We start from the raw sequence: 22,346 nt of genomic DNA, 5'->3' as shown, positions 1-22,346 counted from the left end.
AGTGGTTATACCCAACATGAAAATAAAAACACATTTCATGCAGTGAAGTGCAGCTTACTAAAATTGGACTTAGGTGTAGAAAGAAATGAAGTAGAAAAAAATCTGAGTGATAATAGAGATTTAATACAGTTTAATAGCAATAGTAATAATTGAAAATGGTAGCTTCTTTATGAAATTGACAGACATATTTGTTAGAAAAATCATTGCTACCATGACCACTGAAGGTGCTGAAAAGTAATGTGAAACATGTTTGGTCTAAATAAGACTTTAATTACAATCACTTAAGACAGTATGTGATTGATACTACTTGTAGAAATATCCTGAGGACAAGAGCAGCCTAACCACAGTGTGCACAAAGACATTGAAGCAATCACTCTTCCTGTGCTCCATGTGGGAATGGAACAGGAAGAATCGCTAATAACTGGTACACTTGGGAGTATCCTCTGCCATGCACAGTACAGTGAAGATATGTATGTAGATGTAGATTAAGAGAAAGTCTGCTATTTTAGACTATTCAGTGAATATTAGATCTTTTGTGGTTTCATAAGTTAAGTAATCGCCGTTGAAGAACAGAAGATATTCGATCTGTATCATGAAAGGTTATAGCCAGTGAACTTGGTTTCCTACAGTGTTTTACAGATTTTTACTCTAGGTGTTGAGATAATAATTTAGAAAATGAGTAGCCAACAAGGTATTCCTTTCATTTTGACTTTAATTTATGAAATATCTGTATTTTCATGTCTTAGGAAACTAAGGGCAACTTAAAGATCTAAATTCTTTCAAACAGAAAATAGTTCCAGTAAACTTATAGTTGGTCCCCTATTCACTGTATCTATATATGTATAGAACAATTAATGTTTCAAAGACTGTCTTAATTGTCAGCGTCCACCAAACAGCAATAAACTGGTTGAAGCTTCAGTCAAACAAAATAAAAAGCACTGCTTCAAGTACATCCTGGAATTCCACGGTACATAAATCTAGAACTTTTCACCTACTTTATTTACGGCTCATGATTTGGCCTTGGATTGCTCTTGATAGTTTCTTCGCATATGGTGTTTCTTTTTCAGATGGCAGCACCAGAAAAACATCAAAATTATTTCTGTGGTGCAACCTCTGTCAAACAAGAGCCAGTAAGTAATATAACATGAGCAATTATGCTGTTTCAAACAGTAAGTCAATAATAAAACTGGCAAGAATGTTATAAAGAAAGTAAAAAGAATAAGTCTTATTAAATCAGGTTATCATTTAGCACAATCACATAATATTTCAAACATAAATTGTTGATTGAGGCTGTCACCAGCCATCTTCAGATCTTTTGTTACTCGGACCGATTTTTTCACCTGTAAGCTGTATCCTGTAAAACTTGCTTATCTTTTGAGAATATAGTAAAAGTTTAACTTTTTTTATTGTTTTAACTCTTAACAGTTATACTATGTGAATCTAACCTACTTGTTTGTGAGTTTGCTTTGTCTTTAAAGTCAGCACACAGATGTAAACCACTTGATGTCTTTTTGAGGATGGTAGAACCAGATTCTTGCCAAAAACAAATTTGGATTTAGTCCCCTGTAGGTCAGGTTTATAGGTCGAGTGTAGACCAAGTAGCACCCATGGGAGAGCTTCCTACCAGAGACAATCATCGCATCGAAGGGCCGTCTTGAGGGTGCGGTGACACCTCTCTGCCAATCCATTGCTTTGTGGGTGATAGGTGGCAGTGTGTATTTTTTTAATACTGCAGATATTGCAGAGGATGGTGAAAAGGGAGGATTCGAAGTGTCGACCTTGATCGGTGGTGATAGTGGTCGGGCACCCGAAACGAGCGATCCGTGAGCCAATGAAAGCCTTGGCTACTGTCTCGGCAGCGATGTTAGGGAGAGGGACAGCCTCGACCCAGCGAGACAAACAGTCGATAGTTAAGATATATGGCCCTCCAAAGGAGGAAGAGGCCCGATCAGATCAATATGTACATGACGGAATCGTCCTGCGGGAATGTCGAACTTGCCCAGAGGCAGGCAGGTGTGGTGGCTGATCTTGTTGCGCTAGCAAGTGATGCAGCTGTGTGCCCACTCCCATTTGATATTCTTCCAAACAAAATGTTCTGACACCAGACGTGTGGTGGCTCAAACGCCCGGGTGGGCTAGGTTATGCAGTGCATCGAAAACCTGTCGGTGCAGCCTGGGTGGGAGCAAAGGCCGTAGGGTGCCAGTCGAAGAATCACATCACACCTCGTCGAAAAAGCCAGGAAATGTAGCCTTTGTGAAAACAAGTGATGTTTGTGGGTCTCATAGGAGAACCTGAGAATCTTCGTCAGAAGCTTAGAGGGAGACCAGATCGGAAAGATCAACAATGCGGGAAATAGCACTGATCCACGAGAAGAAATCCGCAGCAATGTTATCTGCACTCTTGATGTAACGGACATCCGTTGTGAATTGAGAAACCAGGTCAAAGTGGCGGTAACGTCAAGCGGGTGGGTTGCAGAACGCTTCTGCCAGTGGTTTGTGATCAGTGAGGACGAAAAATGAATGTCTCTCGACGTCAGGGCAGAAAGGTTTGATTGCCTCGTAAACAGCAAGGAGCTCTCTAATGAATACAGAATATTTTCTCTGAGCCATAGATAGTTTCTTGGAGAAGAGAAGAAATGAAGGGGAGAAATTGTGTCGTCCTTGCGTTGTTGCAACACTGCCCCCACCGCAATGTCACTGGCGGCCATAGTGATGAATATCTTGGCCAAGGGGTCGGGGTGGACGAGGGTCACAGTGTGGGCTAAAGAAGTCTTCAGAGCCTTGAAGGCCTCTAGAATTGGAGCAGTCCAAGAGAGGGGTTTGATACCTGAAGTTTGTTTGCCTGATAGCGCGTCCATCAGGGGTGCCTGAACAGTGGCGGTGGAAGCCAGATGGCGATGATAGTAATTGATGGTGCCGAGGAAATGGCATAGCTCTTTGTAAGTAGCCGGGGGCAGCAGAGATGTGATAGCCTGCGCACGAGATTTGGGAGGCTGTATTCCATCAGCGGAGACGGTGTAACCTAGGAAGGAGACTGACATCTGGCACAACTGAAACTTGTCTTTGTTCACCTCGACACCATTGGAGCTCAAGGTCTGGAGGACTGTAGACAGATGATTTTCACGTTCCTCCACTGAGCTGCTGAAAGCGAGAATGTCGTCCAGATAAGCAAAGCGAAACTTGAACTGTCGCAAGATAGTCAATGAAACATTGCCACGTTTGTGCCGCGTTTTTTATGCCGAACAGCATGAAGTGGTATTGGAATAAACCGAACGGCATGATAATAGCTGTCTTAGGAATGTCTTCCGGCGTCATGGGAATCTGGTGGTAGGTGCGTTTACAGTCAATAACACTGAAAATTGTGGCGCCCGATAACATACGAGTGAAGTCATTGATGTTTGGCACTGGGTAATTGTCCATGACAGTATGAGTATTTAAGTGTCTGTAATCGCCGCATATTTGAAAAGATCTGTCATGTTTGGGGACAAGGTGGACTGGTGAAGACCAGTTGCTGTGTGAAGGCGAGAGTTTGAGCTAGGCTCAGCCGAGCAATCTTGTTTAGGTGGCAGCACCGTGGACTCCAGTTGCAGAAGTGGGGTACGAGCCATGACAAGCTTGCTGTAAGTGGATGCGATGCATTGTTTCAGCTTCTCGTTGTCCTGGCAGAGTTGCATCGCCGAGTCTTATTCTGACAGTAGGTCGGTAATGCAGGTCACAATGCTGCCCGCGAGGGCGGAGCACTCGCGTATGATATCGTATGTTGTGGTGGAAACAGAGTGTTGAACATAGGTGTGTGCGCATGGTATGTGAGTGTTCGTAGTGTGGTGGAGCAATGAACCCTGTATGATGTTCGGGTATAGTTCGTAATGAGACAAAAAATCCATACTGAGGATCGGTTCATCAATGTCGGCAACGTAGAATGTCCATGGAAGATGTAGAGGAGGAGATGGGGTCACCGTAACCTTTACTGTGCCTGAGGTAGGTAACATAGTTAACATGGACACGTTGACAGCTCGTAGAAGTGACTTCGTCTGTGAAAAAGTGGGTGGAGCCATTAAAGTAGGTATGATCGACACGTCAGCACCAGCGTCAACCACAAAAGCTAGACCTGACGCAATGTCAGTCACATAGAGACGACCACTCGGCCGGGCGGACAAGTGAACAGAGTGTAATGTAAGAGGACGCCTTTTAGATTACCCGCAGGACTCGGCGTCTCTTAGTTCCTGCAGTTGGCATTTGGGTGTCGCCAAACACTTTGTGGTACCAGCAGAAAGGGTGAGGAGGAGGTGGAGACTGCGACAGCGGGGTCGGCTTGTCCTCATTGATTTGTTCCAGTAAATAGACCGGTACGTAAGGGGTGTGGGCGATCCTGGAGTGCTCAACAGCGGAGAGAGTGAGCTGACGCTGCCAGGAGAAGTAGACGAGGTGAAGGCGTGGCGAACCCTGCCTCTGGCGGTCAAAGATCAGTATGTGGTGGCGGCTGTGCCGGCAAATGGTGTGGAATGAACCAGCTGATGTTGCCGCAGCAGTGAATACAACTGGTCAGTGATGCGTAGGCAGGAGCCAATGGACTCGAATGAGTGTGGTAACAGATGGATCTGTAGATTGGTAGGTAGTCTGGCTGACCACGCAGCCCCTAGCGTGGCGTCAGGTACGGTATGCTCGTTCACGAGCAATCGAAGGTGGTACCAGAGTTGTGAGGGAGTGTGTTCCCCCAGGTGCTCTTTGTAGAGAATCTTGATTATTAACTCTTGTGGCGAGCAGGCAAGTCGTTCCATTATAGTCTTCTTTGCAAACTCGTATTTTGGTGCAGGCGGTGACCAAAGGAGCAGGTCACAAATCAAATCTGAGTGGTAGTGGAGGTGTGTGACGAGGCAGAGAAACTTTGAGTTGTCGTCAGACTCACGATGTAACTCGAACAGGTGCTCGACGAGTGTGAACCACGATGCCGAGTTGTCTTCTTATAAGGGCGGTAGCTTCGGCATGCTGCCAGGAGGGAGTGACAACGATGGCTTCGGTGTCTCCTGGGGTAGCAGCTGAACTGAGGTTAAGTCAGAGGCCGGCATGGTAGACTTGGTTTTAAACCAGGCGAGCGAATCCGTAGTAGTAACCGTGGAAACAGGCGGATGAGTGGCACATGAGGGGGGGCCCAGAAACTAGACCGTGAGTGACGAGTGCTGGATGGAAACGACCCAATTCCAGAACACGGCAAGAGACCGGCGTGGCAGACACAGGCGGTGCTGTGGGAGCGGCAGGCAGTTGAGCGACCGGAAACGGGGACCCCCGCAAGGGGCGGGGGGAGGGGGGGGGTTGAGAAGGCCACCTGTGTGGAAACTATCTGATGCGTAGCATGCCTGTAGTGCATGTGGCGGGCCACTGAAGTGAGGTAAGGGGTCCATGTTACGTGGAACACTGAATTGCGCATGTAAATTACACACAACTGGAACACCACGTGTGCAGAACGGATCCGGCGCGTTTTGCGAGATATCGGTGTGTCTGTCAATGGATTCGTTGATCAGTAATCGTCAATCCTTGCTTTTTCTACAATTCCCATAAGGATAGCAAGCTTTTCTAATTTCAGGTCCTGTAAGGTTGACAAATTTGGCATTATTTGTATCCAGTTTCCTTCTATTGCAATTTTGACTGTAGTAATTGTTGGGTTTCGTTGCTAATATAGTCAAATAGATCATTCCCAGTATATAATTCTACGATATTCTTGACACTCTGTGTATCTTTGGGAAATATGTTCGGACCCGGAGATCTTTCAAATTTATTATTGGTCCTCAGTAAATCAAAGTCTGACCACTGTGCACTGTCTTCTTCATCTGATTCATCTGAATCAGTTGGCAAGTGTAGAATTCGCTGAATTCTTCTTGGACGTATTCCAGTAGCTTCCGACGATTCTGTATGTGTGTGTGTGTGTGTGTGTGTGTGTGTGTGTGTGTGTGTGTGTGTGTGTGTGTGTGTGTATATATATATATATATATATATATATATATATATATATATATATATAATGTCTTCTTCCCAATCGGCCAAGTTGTCCAGAACGTCAGACAAGATGTCCACATATTCATCATAAATAACCGTATCGTCCCTTTCGTCTGCTATGATGAAAGGGCACAAGTACTTATATGTAACTTATTGTTACCTGAACAAATCACCAACAGACTGCAAAAGATACTAAAGTGCTGTCACCGGCCAGTGCGCGATACTATGTTCACGACACCACTGAGGTGTCACTGGCCATTGACCGCTATTTCGGGTACAACACCACTGTGGTATCACCGGACGGCATAGGGTTAAGAAGAAAGATCTTTCTTTCTTTCTATCCCCATTTACAGCTGTATTTAGTGTTGTTGTAATGGCCTTATGAAGACTAATTCTGTGTTCTAAATTGAGGTGAAAAGTTTGATTGTGTTTGTCACCAGCAGATTAAGATGTTGATTCCACAATTCCTCTCTGATTAATTACTCGAGATAATTTTCGTATAATGCATTTTGAACAATTTCAAACAATTCCCTGTCCCTAACCACTTGAAGCTTCTAGTCTACAGCTGGTAAGTTGAAATCTTCACCTAAATCTATAACATGAGTAGGTAATTTACACTAAATATTGTCCAAGTTTGCCCTCAAATGTTCCGCTACTACTTCTCCAGAGGCAGGGCGGTTGTAAGAGCACCTAATGACTGTGTTTGATCCTCCATTAACACTTATCTTTTCACAAATCATTTCTCATTCAGAATCTGTACTAACCTGGATGGATATTATCATATTTTCTTTATGGCTATAACTGTACCTCCACTAGCAGTGTTCAACATGTCTTTGTGATATAATTTACAGTCAGTGTTTGCTATTTCATTGCTATTGACACTGGGTTTAGGCCAGGTTTCTGTACCTAGTATTTTGTGGGAATTGTTACCATTTAGAAAGGAGACTAGTTCTAGGACCTTTCCATTGATGCTCCTGCAGTTAACTGATATTATATTAACATGTTCTTTCTCCAGTCTGCTACGAAGAGTGCGACTCTTTAACTGTGCAAGGCTGTGTTCAAGTGTAAATTTTTTATTCTGTTGTCTATATCACTTGAAGTATTAAGTGTCTTGCACATCGCTTTGTTGATTTCCTACTTCATTGATGTAAGCTGCAACCTTCTGCTAGTAGAGGCTTCCAAATTGTGGCTTGTAACAAGGCAGTGAGTAACATAACTACATCAGTGGGTAAGAAACAGAGTGCTGTAACCAAGTCTGTAACAGCAGTCACATATGAGACATCATCTCCTTCAGTGTGGCTAAGCCAGACCACAAACGAGCACTGACATCTGAAGCCCTGGGTTCACTGTCATCAATCAGCCTCCACACGGTCCCGATTTAGCCCCATGTGATTTTCATCTGTTTCCAAAACTTAAATATCAACTTCAAGGACCTCACTTCGATAGTGATGAAGCGGTGCAAGCAGAGGTGAGGTTGTGGTTCTGATAACAAAGTCAAACATTCTATAGTGATGGTAACAACAAAATGGTCTCTTGTTGGGAGAAATGCGTTCAGCACCAGAGTGACTGAATTGAGAAATAAATATGTAGACATGAAGAATAAAGATGTAAAATGTTAATGATGTTAGTTATATTTCAAATGTGTGAGAGTTTTCACATACTGAATTCGGAGGCATTACTTTTCAGTACACCCTCATAGTATCTTATCGGACCTATGGAGGAATTTCTCTATCCTAAAAAAGACACATATTTGCCCCACACGTAATCTGCAGTCCAAGTAGCTGCTTCATGCATGTGATGCCTGCCTGACCTAAAAAGGTGGACGTTTTTCTACAGTTATTCTAGTTGCAGTTTCTTCCTCAGTGATATTTATGAAAACAGCTTTGGTATATGAAACCGTGATTGGTAAAATAATGTTATTACCTCACCAGGCTTAGAGAACTGTGCACGGTTTCAAAAATCATAATTTCCAATTGCATTTAACAAATATTGTCTAATAATAAAAGTGATTCCAAACTGTATCAAAGTGAATATGAAGAACATTACTGCAGCTGCACAGCAAACGTAGGACAAAAATGTGAAATTCTTACAAGAAATCCTTGGTGCCATCTGATGATGAGCCCAGGCCTAAAACTATGAGTAGTTATGGTGAAATAAATCATTCATTCAGAAATTGTGGCAGGTTGCAATTTTAGCTTCAGTGATATGGACATTGCCTGATACCAGTAAAAACTGTATAGAAATGCCACCGATCCTGCAATATGAAGGACTGGTTACATCCCCTCTGCTCAGCTCATTTAATTTCAGTGCATTTAATTCATTTTTAGTGTCAGTTTGTCACGGTTCTCGCAATAATTGGGAAATTGGGCTTTGAGCCCCAGCCTAGCACAGATTTGGAATTGAAATGAAATAATCATTTGTATTGTGTAGACTGATTTCATCTGTTTTTCTTATACTTATACCTTACGTAGTGACTTAATTTTTTTTTTTTTTAATTTTTAGATGGAAGCTGGCCCATTGGCATCTCCTGAGCTAGAGTTTGAGTACATATCTGTTCAAGAAGAAAACTCAGTAAGTACTAAGATTCATCTTTTACAAAAAAAATTTATTTTCTGTGAGCCACTTAGCACAGTATGATGGAAGGAACTTCATATATCTGTTAACCACTCCTTTGCATTTGCATCTACACCCTTACTCTGCAAATCACTGTGAAGTGGATGGCAGAGAGTGCTTCCTATTGTATCAGGTATTAGGGCTTCTTCCTGTTCCATTCAAATGTGGAGCAGGGGAAGAATGGTTTCTTCAGCACCTCTATACACACTGTAATTGATCTAATCTCATCTTTATGGTCGCTATGGGAACAGTGCTAGTGAGGTTGTGTTATATTCCTAGACTCATCACTGGAAGTCTGCTCTTGAACGAAGGTAAGAAGGCTTTCAAGTGATACACAAACTTATCTTCAAATACCTGCCACTTCAGTTTCTTCGGCACATCCGTAACTCACTGTCATGGAGCAGAAAAACTCATTGTTGTCTGTCTGTCTTTCTGACTGTTAACAGTCCCTTCTTCACAGAAACGAGTAAGTGTATCAAGTTCAAATTTCCCCCCAGGGGGTCCACAACTCTTTTGTGGATACATGTGTAGCGAGCACGGGACCCCGAGCTAATGTGGCCCTCCTTCCTTTCCGGGCTGCATACCTTCCTTTTCCGCATCCTTCCCCGTCCCCCATCTTCATCCCCCCCCCCCCCCCCCCCCACCCTCCACACCTCCGCCACTTTCCTTCCCTTTCTCCACCTCTGGGAGTATGTTTTGTGCCTATGTCCAGAGACGGACGCTCGAAAATGTAACACATTCTTTGCTTTCTCCGCTTGCAAGTCTTCGTCCTTCCTTCGTCCTTCCTTTGTCCTTCTCTTTTCCTTACCTCTTCTCTTTATCCTTTTCTCCGCTGCGGTGTTTGAGACCTCTCTTCTTTCCTTTCCCTTTCTTTGTTTTTCTCTTTCTCTTTACTCCTCCCTGTGCGTGTCTGAAAGCCGACCCATGCATTTCCATGCGTAGCTGGTGACGGGGTAACGCGTAATTCCCTGCCCCGGGTAGGGTAGACAGGTAGGACACGTACGTACCCCCTGGTAATGGCCAGGCCCAGGGAGGGGTGATTACCCGAGCTGACACCTTCCGAAAGTGCCGATTGGTCCCTCCGTCCGTTTGTCGGGAGGTGTGACCTGAGGTGTGAACAATCACCTAAGGCGGGAGTGCCCTCAGAGAGGGCCCCCACAAGGAAGGAGCGTGCCATCAGAGATGCCGGTAATCATGGGGGATACTTCCACAATGGTTTCCTCATCTTCTACTATGTCTGCTCACAAGTGTAAGTTCAATGAGTCTCAGCCACAGACAGTTCTTCCATCGTTGCCACAGTTCCTTGTTGTTTCTCGGTCTGACGAAGGTCACGACTTCTCCATGGTCAACCCTTTCATTATTCAGAAAGGTGTCGGCGCAATTGCAGGTCCTGTAAAGTCTTGTTCCAGATTACGAAATGGCACCTTGTTGTTAGAAATGGTCAGTGCCCTCCAGGCACAAAAATTGCTGCGTACTTCACTGCTACACACCTTCCCTGTCCGGGTGGAAGCGCACCGCACTTTAAATTCCTCACGTGGAGTCGTTTATACACGCTCCCTCGACGGATTGTCCAACGAGGAAATTCGACACTACCTGTCTGACCAGGACGTAACGGCTGTTCATAGAGTCATGAAAAGGGTTGACATGAACATTGTTCCAACCCATACTGTCTTGACATTTGACAGAGTTCAACTCCCATCGAACATAAAAGCGGGCTATGAGATAATTTCCGTACGCCCTTACATCCCAAACCCTACACATTGCTATCAGTGTCAGCCAGTCCTGTTCCAATCCGGCCAAATGTGTTACGTGTGGCAAGGATGCCCACGAGGATGCTTGTCCACCTCCATCCCCTCGTTGCATCAACTGTATGGGTGACCACACTGCTTCCTCTAGAGATTGCCCCATTTTTAAAGACGAAAAGCTCATTCAGGAAATCAGAGTGAAGGAAAAGGTGTCGACCTTTGCTGCTCGAAAATTATTCGCCAGTTGAAAGCCCAATGTGCCTCAGACAGGTCAATACAGCACTGTCCTTGCCTCTCCTTGGCCAACAAAGGAGGTGGCCACGCAGACTTGTGATCTCACCTTTAGTGCCACGGTCGTCAGATCAGCCAGCGCAAAGATCACCCGTTCAACATCCCCACTTTCGCCTGCTCACTCTATGGCTCATCCTTCATCGGGTTCTGCTAAATCTCGAGCCCAAAAGTCAGACACCCGGACTTCCAAAAAAGAGCCTACTCGTGAAGACTTTTTACCTGCCCCAACTTCACAACCATCGGTTCCTCCTTCATCTAAACATCCTGTTTCCAAGAAGGCTAATAAGAAACCAAGTTCCTCTCCTTCTCCGCTACGGCGTGTCTCCTCTACAGCACCACCTGGCGGTAGCCGCCCTCGGCCGTCTTCTGTGTCGCCGAGGTGCACTGCTGGCGGCCGATCAACCGGCCGATCGCTGGTGGCAGGAGCTGCTCCTGAACAACCTATGGATCAGGATCTTCTGCCTTCGGCTGAATGCCGTTCCACGCTGTCAGTCGCAAGCTCTGAGCAGTTGTTGAGTTGAGGGCAACCTTGGTCACATTCTTCCATTTTCTGTCCACCCTATGTCCATTATCCATTGGAATATCCACGGCATTTGAGCCAATCGGGATGAATTGTCGATCCTCTTACGATCCTACTCTCTGGTCATCTTCTGCCTTTAGGAAACAAAGCTGCGTCCCCACGACTGCCTTGTTTTCCCCCATTTTCAGTCAGTCTGATTTGATCTCCCCTCTGTTGAAGGCACTCCAGCACATGGAGGACTCATGATTCTTCTCCATGATACTCTCCATTATCACCCAATTCCCTTAAACACTTCCTTCCAAACTGTCACTGTCCGTCTTTCCCTTTCTGCATACACCTCCTCTCTTTTTACTGTATACATTCCATCGTCCACACCAATGGCATGAGCCGATCTCCTTCATCTTCTTGGTCAGTTTCCACCCCCCTATTTGCTGGTTGGGGATCTCCACATCCTTGTCCGCGTGGCTCACTATTGATAGACGTCTTCCACCAAGCGGATCTTGTTTGCCTCAACACTGGGGAACCTACATTTTTGTCTGCCTCCACGACAAATTTCTCTCATTTGGACCTTTCGGTCGGTACTGTTCTGCTAGCTCAGCGCTTCGAATGGTTCACCCTTGCTGATACACACTCGAGTGACCACGTTCCATGTGTCCTTCGATTGCAGCCACAACTGCCATATATGCGCCCGTGACACTGGAAGTTTGCCCAAGCCGATTGGACACTCTTTTCGTCTCTAGCGACATTCGATGACCGTCACTTTCCTAGCGTCAACGATGTGGTCACTCATATCACAGACGTTATTCTTACAGCTGCGGAACGTTCAATACCTCACACCTCCGAATTGCCCCGGCGCCCCCCAGTTCCTTGGTGGAACGAGGCATGCCGTGACGCAATACGTGAGCGGCGACGTGCTCTTTGCGTTTTCAGACACCATCCTACTTTGGCCAACTGTATCCGCTATAAGTAGTTCCGTGTGCGATGCTGTCGCATCATTCGCGATAGCAAGGAGGCAAGCTTGGACTTCTTTACTAGCTCGTTTAACACTTTCACTCCCTCCTCAGAAGTTTGGAGTTGGATTCGACGGTTATCTGGCGCGCCTAGTTTCTCCCCGGTCTGTGGGCTCACTGTCGCGCATGATACATTAGTGGACCCCGTCACAATTTCTAACTCATTGGGTCAACACTCTGCTGAGATTTTGAGCTCTTCAAATTACCCGCCAGAGTTTCTCCCAAAGAAACGTGCAGCGGAAGTGCAACGTCTTGCTTTCTCTGCTCAAAATCGCAAAAGCTATAATACTGTTTTCGCCATGTGGGAACTCCAACATGCACTCTCTTCTTCTCGCTCCTCCGCCCCAGGACCGGATGGTATCCACATCCAAATGTTGCTGCATTTATCATACCATAGTCTGCGTTATCTCCTTCACCTTTATAATCGAATTTGGACCGACAGTACTTTTCCCAGACGATGGCGGGAAGCTATCGTCGTTCCTGTTCCGAAACCTGGAAAGGACAAACATCTCCCCTCTAGCTATTGCCCCATTTCTCTCACAAGTAGTGTATGTAAGGTTTTGGAGTGTATGGTGAATTGCCATTTAGCTTGGTGGTTGGAGTCCCGCAGTCTTTTAACACCTGCCCAATGCGGTTTCCGCAAGCATCGTTCTGCAGTTGACCATCTTGTTACTCTCTCCACTTATATCATGAACAATTTTCTCGGACAGGCATCCTCCGCACATACCCCTGCGGGTCCGGGGTAAGAATAGGCCCGAGGTATTCCTGCCTGTCGTAAGAGGCGACTAAAAGGAGTTTCAACCGTTTCGGCCTTTTATGTGATGGTCCCCCTTGGGGTTTGACCTCCATTTTTCAAAATTCTACAGGAGTACGAGCCTTTTGGGGAAGGACACCTTACATGGTGTACCACTGGTCCTAAGCGCACTAAGACCTTGGCACTCAGCATTGCACCGGCGTTGTAACCATACCCACTATTCCTCAAATTGGGCCTAAACGCCTGATGGGTTGTCAAAGTTACGCCCATAGTGCATCTCCATCTGCACCAGCGATCATGATGGACTTTCCATGGCACCAGAAATCCAGCACGGTAGCCAGCCCGTTGTGGTGGGGTCATCATGTACCCTCTAGGTTGTAGCCCCCTGACAACACAGGGATCGTACTGCCGATACCTGAGCTGCACCCTCCCCACGTCGGCCAAGGAGTAGATGCCCGTCTCCTTGGGGCATCAGGACTCCCGGCAATGGTCATCCTGCCAGGTGGCCCTTGCTGCGGCTGGGTGGCGCCCGTGGGGAGAGCCCCTGGTCGGAGTGGGTGGTATCGGGGCGGACGTTTCGCAGATGAAACGTCAACACGTATCAGGTCGCTCTGCGGCCGAGTCTTTCAAAAGAAAAGGTGCCGTTTCTAGTTCTAGTTCTGGTTCTCCTGCCCTTTCCCCCTTGGCCACTCCATGGGAGGAGGGACAGGCCCGCCGGCTTGGGGTGAAGTACTTCCCCCGCTATTTAGTCTGTTCTCGAACCGATGGGGGGACGTTCGCCACCTCCAAGCCCATGTTCTTTGTTCAGCACATTGAGGACATCTTCGGGGAAATCGAGGCTCTCAGCAAGATGCGTTCAGGGTCCGTTCTTATAAAGACCACCTCCGCCACACAGTCGGCGGCGCTCCAGGCGTACGGCCGCCTAGGGGACATCCCAGTATCCATTGTCCCACATCTGGCACTAAATAGGACGCAGGGGGTTATTTTTCATCGTGACCGCCTGCTACAATCTGATGAGGAGCTTCGGGCCAACCTGGAGCGCCGCGGCGTGCATTTTGTCCGGCGAGTCCAGCGCGGCCCCAAAGACCGTCGCATCGACACCGGGGCCTTCATCCTCGCCTTCGAGGGAGAAGTTCTCCCGGAGAAGGTCAAGGTGATGTGCTACCGGTGCGATGTGCGACCTTACGTCCCGCCTCCTATGCGCTGTTTTAGGTGTTTGCGCTTTGGGCACATGTCGTCACGGTGTGAGGCTGAGCCCCTTTGTGGCGATTGTGGACGTCCTCTTCGTGAGGAACATACATGCACCCCACCACCTCGGTGCATTAATTGTCCTGGCGTCCACTCGCCTAGATCCTCAGACTGCCCCGCCTATCAGAAGGAGAAGAAGATACAAGAAATTAAAACTTTGGATCGGCTCTCTTATTCTGAGGCCAGGAAGAAATATGACCGCCTTCATCCCGTGCCATTGACCACTTCGTTTGCCTCAGTTGTGTCCACTCCTTCCGCGGTATCCTCACCCCTATCCTGTCCCCCCTCCACCTCCTCCACCCATCAGGGGGCTCTGCCTCCGCCTCCCAAATCCCTCCCTTCCAAATCCTCCTCTCCCGTGGCCCCCACCCCCTCTGCCCCAGGGGCCACCCTTCCTCCTCCTCCTCCTCCTCCTCCTCCCCCCACGCCACCTGAGAAGCGATCCTCTTCTCAGGCGTCCATCGGGGAAACGTTCCGGACCCCAGCTTCCGAGGTCCGGCGTTCCAAAACGGACCCCGCGCGGGTCCAGCCCACCATCCCTGTGCCTCCTCGGCCTTCCAAGAAGGCCTCCAAGAAGAAGTCTCTATCCCCCTCTCCACCCCGGCGCGTTTCGTCTGACGCTTCATCCGTGAGTCGCTGCTCCCGGCCGTCCTCAGTTTCGCCAGGACGCTCTGCTGCCAGGCGCTCCGCCGGCCTTTCGTCAGCAAATGATGCGGCCCCTCCTACACAATCAGGGACAGCGGCCGCAGCTGGCGACGAGTCGATGGAACCGGATCCGCCTCCCGTCAGTTGTAGCGTTGTTCCCTCGCAACCTGGCCCTCCGCGGCCGTCGCGGTGTCCAGCTCTTCCCCCCGTCTCATTCCCCCAACTTTTTGACTAGCGATGGCGTTGTTTCATTGGAACATAAGAGGTATTCGATCTAATCGGGAGGAATTATAACTGCTCCTCCGCCTGCACCGTCCGCTCGTCCTTGGTCTCCAGGAAACCAAGTTGCGCCCGACTGACCGTGTGGCCTTTACCCACTATACCTCGGAGCGGTATGACCTCACCCCTGTGGACGGTATCCCAGCTCATGGTGGGGTCATGTTGCTTGTTCGGGACGATGTCTATTACCATCCCATTCCATTGACCACCCCATTCCAAGCAATAGCTGTCCGCATTACTCTTTCTGCTTTTACTTTTTCAGTTTGTACCATCTACACTCCACCATCATCTGCTGTTAGTCGGGCTGACATGATGCACCTGATCGTTCAGCTTCCCCCGCCGTTCTTATTGTTTGGCGACTTCAATGCCCATCATCCCCTTTGGGGCTCTCCTGCATCCTGTCAAAGAGGCTCACTCTTGGCGGATGTCTTCAACCATCTCAATCTTGTCTGCCTCAATACCGGCGCCCCGACTTTCCTCTCGGACTCTACTCATACCTACTCCCACTTGGACCTCTCGATCTGTTCTACCACTCTTGCCCGTCGGTTCGAGTGGTATGTCCTTTCTGACACCTATTCGAGCGACCACTTCCCCTGTGTCGTTCGTCTCCTGCACCACACCCCATCCCCATGTCCTTCGAACTGGAACATACTGAAAGCTGACTGGGGACTTTACTCCTCCCTGGCGACCTTTCCGGACCACGATTTTCCCAGTTGTGACAGTCAGGTCGAATACCTCACGGCTGTTGTTATCAATGCTGCCGAACGTTCCATTCCTCGTACTACTTCTTCTTCACGTCGCGTTTCCGTCCCCTAGTGGAACGAGGCTTGTAGGGACGCTATCCGTGCTCGACGACGTGCTTTACGCACCTTTCGCCGCCATCGTACGTTGGCGAATTGTATTGAATACAAACGACTCCGAGCGCAATGCCATAGAATCATCAAAGACAGCAAAAAAGCTTGTTGGGCCTCTTTCACCAGCTCCTTTAACAGTTTTACTCCCTCTTCCTTCGTTTGGGGTTGCCTGCGCCGGGTGTCGGGCATTAAGGCCCACTCCTCGGTACCTGGCCTGACCTCAGGTAATGAGGTCCTTGTTGATCCTGTGGCTGTCTCCAACGCCTTTGGCCGCTTTTTCGCGGAGGTTTCAAGCTCCGCCCATTACCACCCTGCCTTCCTTCCCAGGAAAGAGGCAGAAGAGGCTCGGCAACCTTCCTTCCACTCGCTGAATCTAGAAACTTAAAATGCCCCCTTTACTATGCGGGAACTCGAACGTGCGCTTGCACTGTCCCGGTCCTCTGCTCCGGGGCCAGATGCCATTCACGTTCAGATGCTGGCACACCTTTCTCCGGCGGGCAAAAGCTTCCTTCTTCGTACCTACAATCGCGTCTGGACCGACGGTCAAGTCCCCAGGCGTTGGCGTGACTCCGTTGTTGTTCCTATACCCAAACCCGGGAAGGATAGGCACCTTCCTTCTAGTTACCGCCCCATTTCTCTTACCAGCTGTGTCTGTAAGGTGATGGAGCGCATGGTTAATGCTCGGTTAGTCTGGATTCTTGAATCTCGACGACTACTTACTAATGTCCAATGCGGCTTTCGTCGCCGCCGCTCCGCTGTTGACCACCTTCTGACCTTGTCGACATTCATCATGAACAACTTTTTGCGAAGGCGCCAAACGGTAGCCGTGTTCTTCGACTTGGAGAAGGCTTATGATACCTGTTGGAGAGGAGGTATCCTCCGCACTATGCACAGGTGGGGCCTACGCGGTCGCCTGCCCCTTTTTATTGATTCCTTTTTAACGGATCGAAAGTTTAGGGTACGTGTGGGTTCCGTATTGTCCGACGTCTTCCTCCAGGAGAACGGAGTGCCTCAGGGCTCCGTCTTGAGCGTAGCCCTTTTTGCCATCGCGATCAATCCAATTATGGATTGCATTCCACCTAATGTCTCAGGCTCTCTCTTTGTCGATGACTTCGCGATCTACTGCAGTGCCCAGAGAACATGCCTCCTGGAGCGCTGCCTTCAGCGTTGTCTAGACAGCCTCTACTCATGGAGCGTGGCAAATAGCTTCCGGTTCTCTGAAGAGAAGACGGTTTGTATCAACTTTTGGCGATATAAAGCGTTCCTTCCGCCATCCTTACATCTCGGTCCTGTTGTTCTCCCATTCGTGGACACAACTAAGTTTCTAGGGCTCACGTTGGACAGGAAACTGTGTTGGTCTCCACATGTCTCTTATTTGGCGGCCCGTTGTACACGTTCCCTTAATGTCCTCAGAGTTCTTAGCGGTTCATCTTGGGGAGCAGATCGCACTGTCCTGCTTCGCTTGTATCGGTATATAGTCCGGTCGAAGCTGGATTATGGGAGCTTCGTCTACTCGTCCGCTCGGCCATCCCTCTTACGTCGGCTCAACTCCATCCACCATCGGGGGATACGTCTTGCGACCGGAGCCTTCTACACTAGTCCTGTCGAGAGTCTTTATGCTGAAGCTGCCGAATTACCATTGACCTACCGGCGCGACGTACTGCTGTGTCGGTATGCCTGCCGGCTGTTGTCTATGCCCGACCACCCCTCTTACAAGTCCTCCTTCGCCGATTCTCTCGACCGTCAGTACGGGTTGTATGTGTCTGCCCTGCTGCCCCCCGGAGTCCGCTTCCGTCGCCTGCTTCGACAATTGGATTTTGCACTCCCTACCACCTTCAGAGAGGGTGAGAGCCCGACACCACCTTGGCTCCAGGCTCCGGTTCATATTTATCTCGACCTCAGCTCACTCCCGAAGGAAGGTACTCCGGCTGCAGTGTATTGCTCACGGTTTGTCGAACTTCGTGCTCGCCTTGCCGGTCACACCTTTATTTACACCGATGGCTCCAAAACTGACGATGGTGTCGGCTGTGCCTTTGTCGTCGGGGCCGCCACCTTTAAATACCGACTCCTCGACCAATGTTCGAGCTTTACGGCCGAGCTTTTTGCTCTCCATCAGGCCGTTCAGTATGCCCGCCGGCACCGCCATTCATTGTATGTACTCTGCTCTGACTCACTCAGTGCTCTTCAGAGCCTTGGAGCTCCCTATCCGGTCCATCCCTTGATTCAACGGATACAGCAGTCCCTCCATTCTTTCGCTGATAATGGTGGTTCTGTCAGCTTTCTGTGGGTTCCCGGACATGTAGGAGTGCCTGGGAATGAGGCTGCGGATGCTGCAGCCAAGGCTGCAGTCCTCCTGCCTCGGCCAGCCTCCCACTGTGTCCCGTCATCTGACGTTCGTGGGGATGTATGTACGAGGCTTGTGTCGTTGTGGTGGGATGCTTGGTCATCCCTCCAAGGAAACAAGCTCCAGGCAGTAAAACCACTCCCAACTGCTTGGACAACATCCTCCCGACCATCTCGGCGCGAGGAGGTCCTTCTGACCAGGTTGCGGATTGGGCATTGCCGGTTTAGCCACCGCTACCTGCTCTCCGGTGACCCAGCCCCGCAGTGCCCTTGTGGTCAGGAATTAACAGTGCGCCATGTTTTATTGTCGTGTCCCCGTTTTAGTCAATTTCGTGTTGTCCTGTCCTTGCCATCTACTTTACCGGATGTTTTAGCTGATGACGCTCAAGCAGCTGCTCGTATTCTGCGTTTTATAACTTTAACTGGCTTGTCCAAAGACATTTAACCTTTTTACTTATTTTATCTGCATCTTTGTCAGGTCCTTCTGGTGCCCCCCCCCATCCCCTTGAGTTTTAGCAGATTCCATGTGCTCTAACAACAGTGACAGGGCGCTAATGACCTCAGCAGTTGAGCGCCCTTAAACCCAACCCAAAAAAAAAAAAAAAAAAAAAAAAAAAAAACCTCCGCACACTGTTCTCTTGGGGCTTTCGAGGTCGGCTGCCCCTTTTACTTCGCGAATTTATGGCAGAGTGCACATTTAGAGTGCGGGTGAACACTAATCTCTCCCGTACTTTCTCCCAAGAAAACGGGTTACCCCAGGGCTCCGTGCTAAGTGTTGTACTGTTTGCCATTGCCATAAATCCAATTATGGATTGTCTCCTTCCTGATGTCTTGGGCTCCCTCTTTGTGGACGATTTTGCAATCTACTACAGCTCTCAATGGTCCAGCCTTCTTGAACGATGTCTTCAAGGGTGTCTCGATCGCCTCCACTCTTGGAGCATCGAAACAGGCTTCCACTTTTCTCCCAGTAAGACTGTTTGTGTCAATTTTTGGCGTCGTATGGAGTTTCTTCCACCTTCCTTACATCTAGGACCTGTCAACCTTCCGTTTTCGGATGTCGCTAAAATCTTGGGTCTTATGTTTGACAGAAAACTGTGCTGGTCCTCCCACGTTTCCTATCTTTCGGCTCGCTGTCTGCGATCGCTCAACACCCTCCGTGTCCTGAATGGTACCTCCTGGGGAGCGGACTGAGTGGTCCTTCTCTGCCTCTATCACGCTTTAGTGCGCTCGAAATTGGACTATGGAAGCATAGTTTACTCCTCCACTCGGCCGTCTATTCTTCGGTGTCTCGACTCTATACACCACCGTGGATTACGTTTAGTTCTGGAGCTTTTTACACCAGCCCTGTGGAAAGCCTTTATGCTGAGACTGCTGAACCTCCACTGTCCAATCGGCGAGCTGTCCTTCTGAGTCGTTATGGTAGCCATCTGTCTTCCATGCCTGCTAATCCGGCCCATGACATTTTTTTTTATGCCTCCTTGGATTTAGGGTATGCAGGCCGCCCTTCCTCCCTACTACCACCGGGAGTCTGCTTCCATCAACTGCTCCATTCTCTTTCCTAAAACTTTCTTGACAACTTGGGGTACAGCACCGCTTTGGCTCCATCCCCGGACCTGCCTGCTCCGTGACCTTTGTCAGTTTCCCAAGGATGGTACCCCTTCACTTGTTTATCATTGGGCATTTGCTGCTCTATGTGCACAAATGAAAGAAGCCACATTTATTTACACTGATGGCTCAAAAACATCGTTTGGTGTAGGGAGTGCCTATATTGTTGGTGACACCCCAAATCGATTTTGGCTTCCTGACCAGTGTTCGGTTTATACTGCGGAGCTTTACGCTGTTCTCCAGGCTGTCCAATACATCCGTCACCATCAGCGGATACAGTATGTTATCTGTTCAGATTCTCTCAGCTCTCTCCTCAGTCTCCAAGCTCTCTACCCTGTCCATCCTCTGGTCCACCAGATTCAGGACTGCCTACACTTGCTCCACTTGGGGGGGCGTCTCTGTGGCATTCCTCTGGATCCCAGGACACGTATCTGTGGAACTGAGGCGGCCGATATAGCGGCCAAGGCTGCAGTCTCTCTTCTTCAGCCAGCTATTTGCACGATTCCCTTCGCCGATTTACGGAGTGTTTTATGTCATTGTGTTGCTCTTTTATGGCATGCACATTGGTCGACACTTCCCAATAATAAATTGCGGGACGTGAAAGCTCTTCCCTGTGCTCGGACCTCTTCCTCTCGAACGCATCGTCGGGAGGAGGTAATTTTAACTAGACTCCGGATAGGGCACTGTCTTTTTAGCCATTGACATCTTTTAAGTGGCGATCCTCCCTCACTCTGTCCCCACTGCTGTCAGCTGTGGACGGTAAGACACCTTTTACTCGAGTGCCCCTATTTTACTCCGTTACGCGCCCGTCTACAGCTGTCGCCTGATATATCTTCCATTTTAGCACATAACACGTGCTCAGCCGATCGCGTTCTCGAGTTTATTGGTCCCAGTGAGATGATTTCAGTCATTTGAAGCTCTTTTTGGGGACAACCAACCCCCTTCTATAGTGGTTTTTAAGCTTTCCTTCTGTTTTTAGTTTCTCCAATTTTTTGAGTTTCGTTCCCATTGCTGCTGGCTCCCAGTTTCGTAGTAAGGTCTGTTGTCCCTTGGTGTTGTAAAAATTTTAATATTATATGTCAGTGCAATCAAAAGATATGGCCATTTATTTCACATATTTTGATACTCAGAAACTCACTCATCAAAACGTAAAGGGTGCTTCCCAATGCCTCAGAATCATGAAATTTGACGAGGAGCATGGTTTCACATCAAGTAAAGGGAAAAATCCTAAACTGATAATTTGTAATTATATCTCATGAAAAAGATATTTTTGTCATTTGTTATCCAATCAAACTTGAAAGTAAAACATTCTCAAAAGTCTTGGAATCCCACTGTTAGTCTATGCATAGAGATTATACTTTATATTAAATCCAAAGCTACATTCGTTCTTAAAAAGCGTAGACCTTGAGTGTGTGCGTATACAGTAGTGTTGCTCATTATGAAATAAATTCCAGATTTTCAGTTGTCGCTATGATGACACATGACGGCAGTATGCCTTATCACACAGTGCCATTACAAGCATTGCATTGGCACTGCATGTTTGTCATTGTTGCATAATGTACTCCAGAAAGATCTCTGCAGCTTCAGCACCAGCAGTGTGAGCTCTTGCTGTTCGTGCCACAAAGTGAAATCTCAGTTTTCCTGTCTGTTAGCACGGTCGGTTGTTGGAGGTATGGTAGACGTGTACAGTCGTCAGCTACGATTCCAAAGCCCCATTAATGTTACTCACTGTGAGAATGGTATGCACTTGAAAGGGGTGTGGGTTGGTGGTAATATCGGGCAGTAGCTGGTACAGAATCAGCCCGTGCTAGCCGTGGCTTTGCAGTGGAGCACTGTTAGGCTGAGTGCATAACAAAACTTCAAAAAATTAAAACTTTTGATTAACAGTACAGTGTAGAAGCAGATTACTGATCCCAAAATTACCGACATAGTACCTGAATTATTTAAATGATTGAAAACGTGTAATTAAGAAATTGCTCACTCAGCCAGGAGCACTTGCTAAAAGGTGCTACTTTGTAATGGAAAGTAAGTTATATAGAAAATTTTCTAAATTTAGTAAAAAAGGGGCAAGGTTACAAAGTTTGAGAATTTCTTTTACTTTAGAAATAGGAGTACAATAATTTATCATTTGTACTTGTCAATTTCGATTATTGACAATAGAGATATGTGGACAATTGGAGTGGGTTGCTGAAGCTGCGGCACGATGACAATGGGTGCAGTGACGGTGTACCAAGCTGTCAGGGATAGGGCAATGGCTGCCAAGACATGTTAGCTGGGCAGTGCCTATGATGGAGTGTTGACGACAACTGAGTCCAATTATGGTGCACCGTGGTTGCAAATGACAGCATTGATGCTGCCTTGGATGGTTGTCAGGGGGAGCGATCTGGTCTCACAGGTTATGAGGGGCAGATGAGCTGAGGCTCTAAGGGGTTTAGTTTGACAAAGTTAA

At 48.0% G+C, this 22,346-nt stretch overlaps 1 protein-coding gene across 3 annotated transcripts in view; it reads left to right on the top strand.

Moving 5' to 3' along the window:
• LOC124551104 (zinc finger protein 239-like) overlaps positions 1-22,346 on the top strand; it is a 67,118-nt gene that overhangs the window by 11,008 nt on the left and 33,764 nt on the right. For 2 of the 3 annotated variants that reach the window (XM_047126037.1, XM_047126039.1), the window contains exons 2-3: positions 1,068-1,130; positions 8,493-8,561. The exons of the other annotated variant lie outside the window; for it this stretch is intronic. In XM_047126037.1, coding sequence (XP_046981993.1) covers positions 1,068-1,130; positions 8,493-8,561 — 132 coding nt within the window. The remainder of the gene's footprint in view (positions 1-1,067; positions 1,131-8,492; positions 8,562-22,346) is intronic. 3 annotated transcript variants of the gene reach the window in all.

This window comes from Schistocerca americana, chromosome 9, assembly GCF_021461395.2.
Source record: "Schistocerca americana isolate TAMUIC-IGC-003095 chromosome 9, iqSchAmer2.1, whole genome shotgun sequence".
NCBI lineage: Eukaryota > Metazoa > Arthropoda > Insecta > Orthoptera > Acrididae > Schistocerca > Schistocerca americana.
This window is presented reverse-complemented; position numbering and strand designations above follow the sequence as displayed.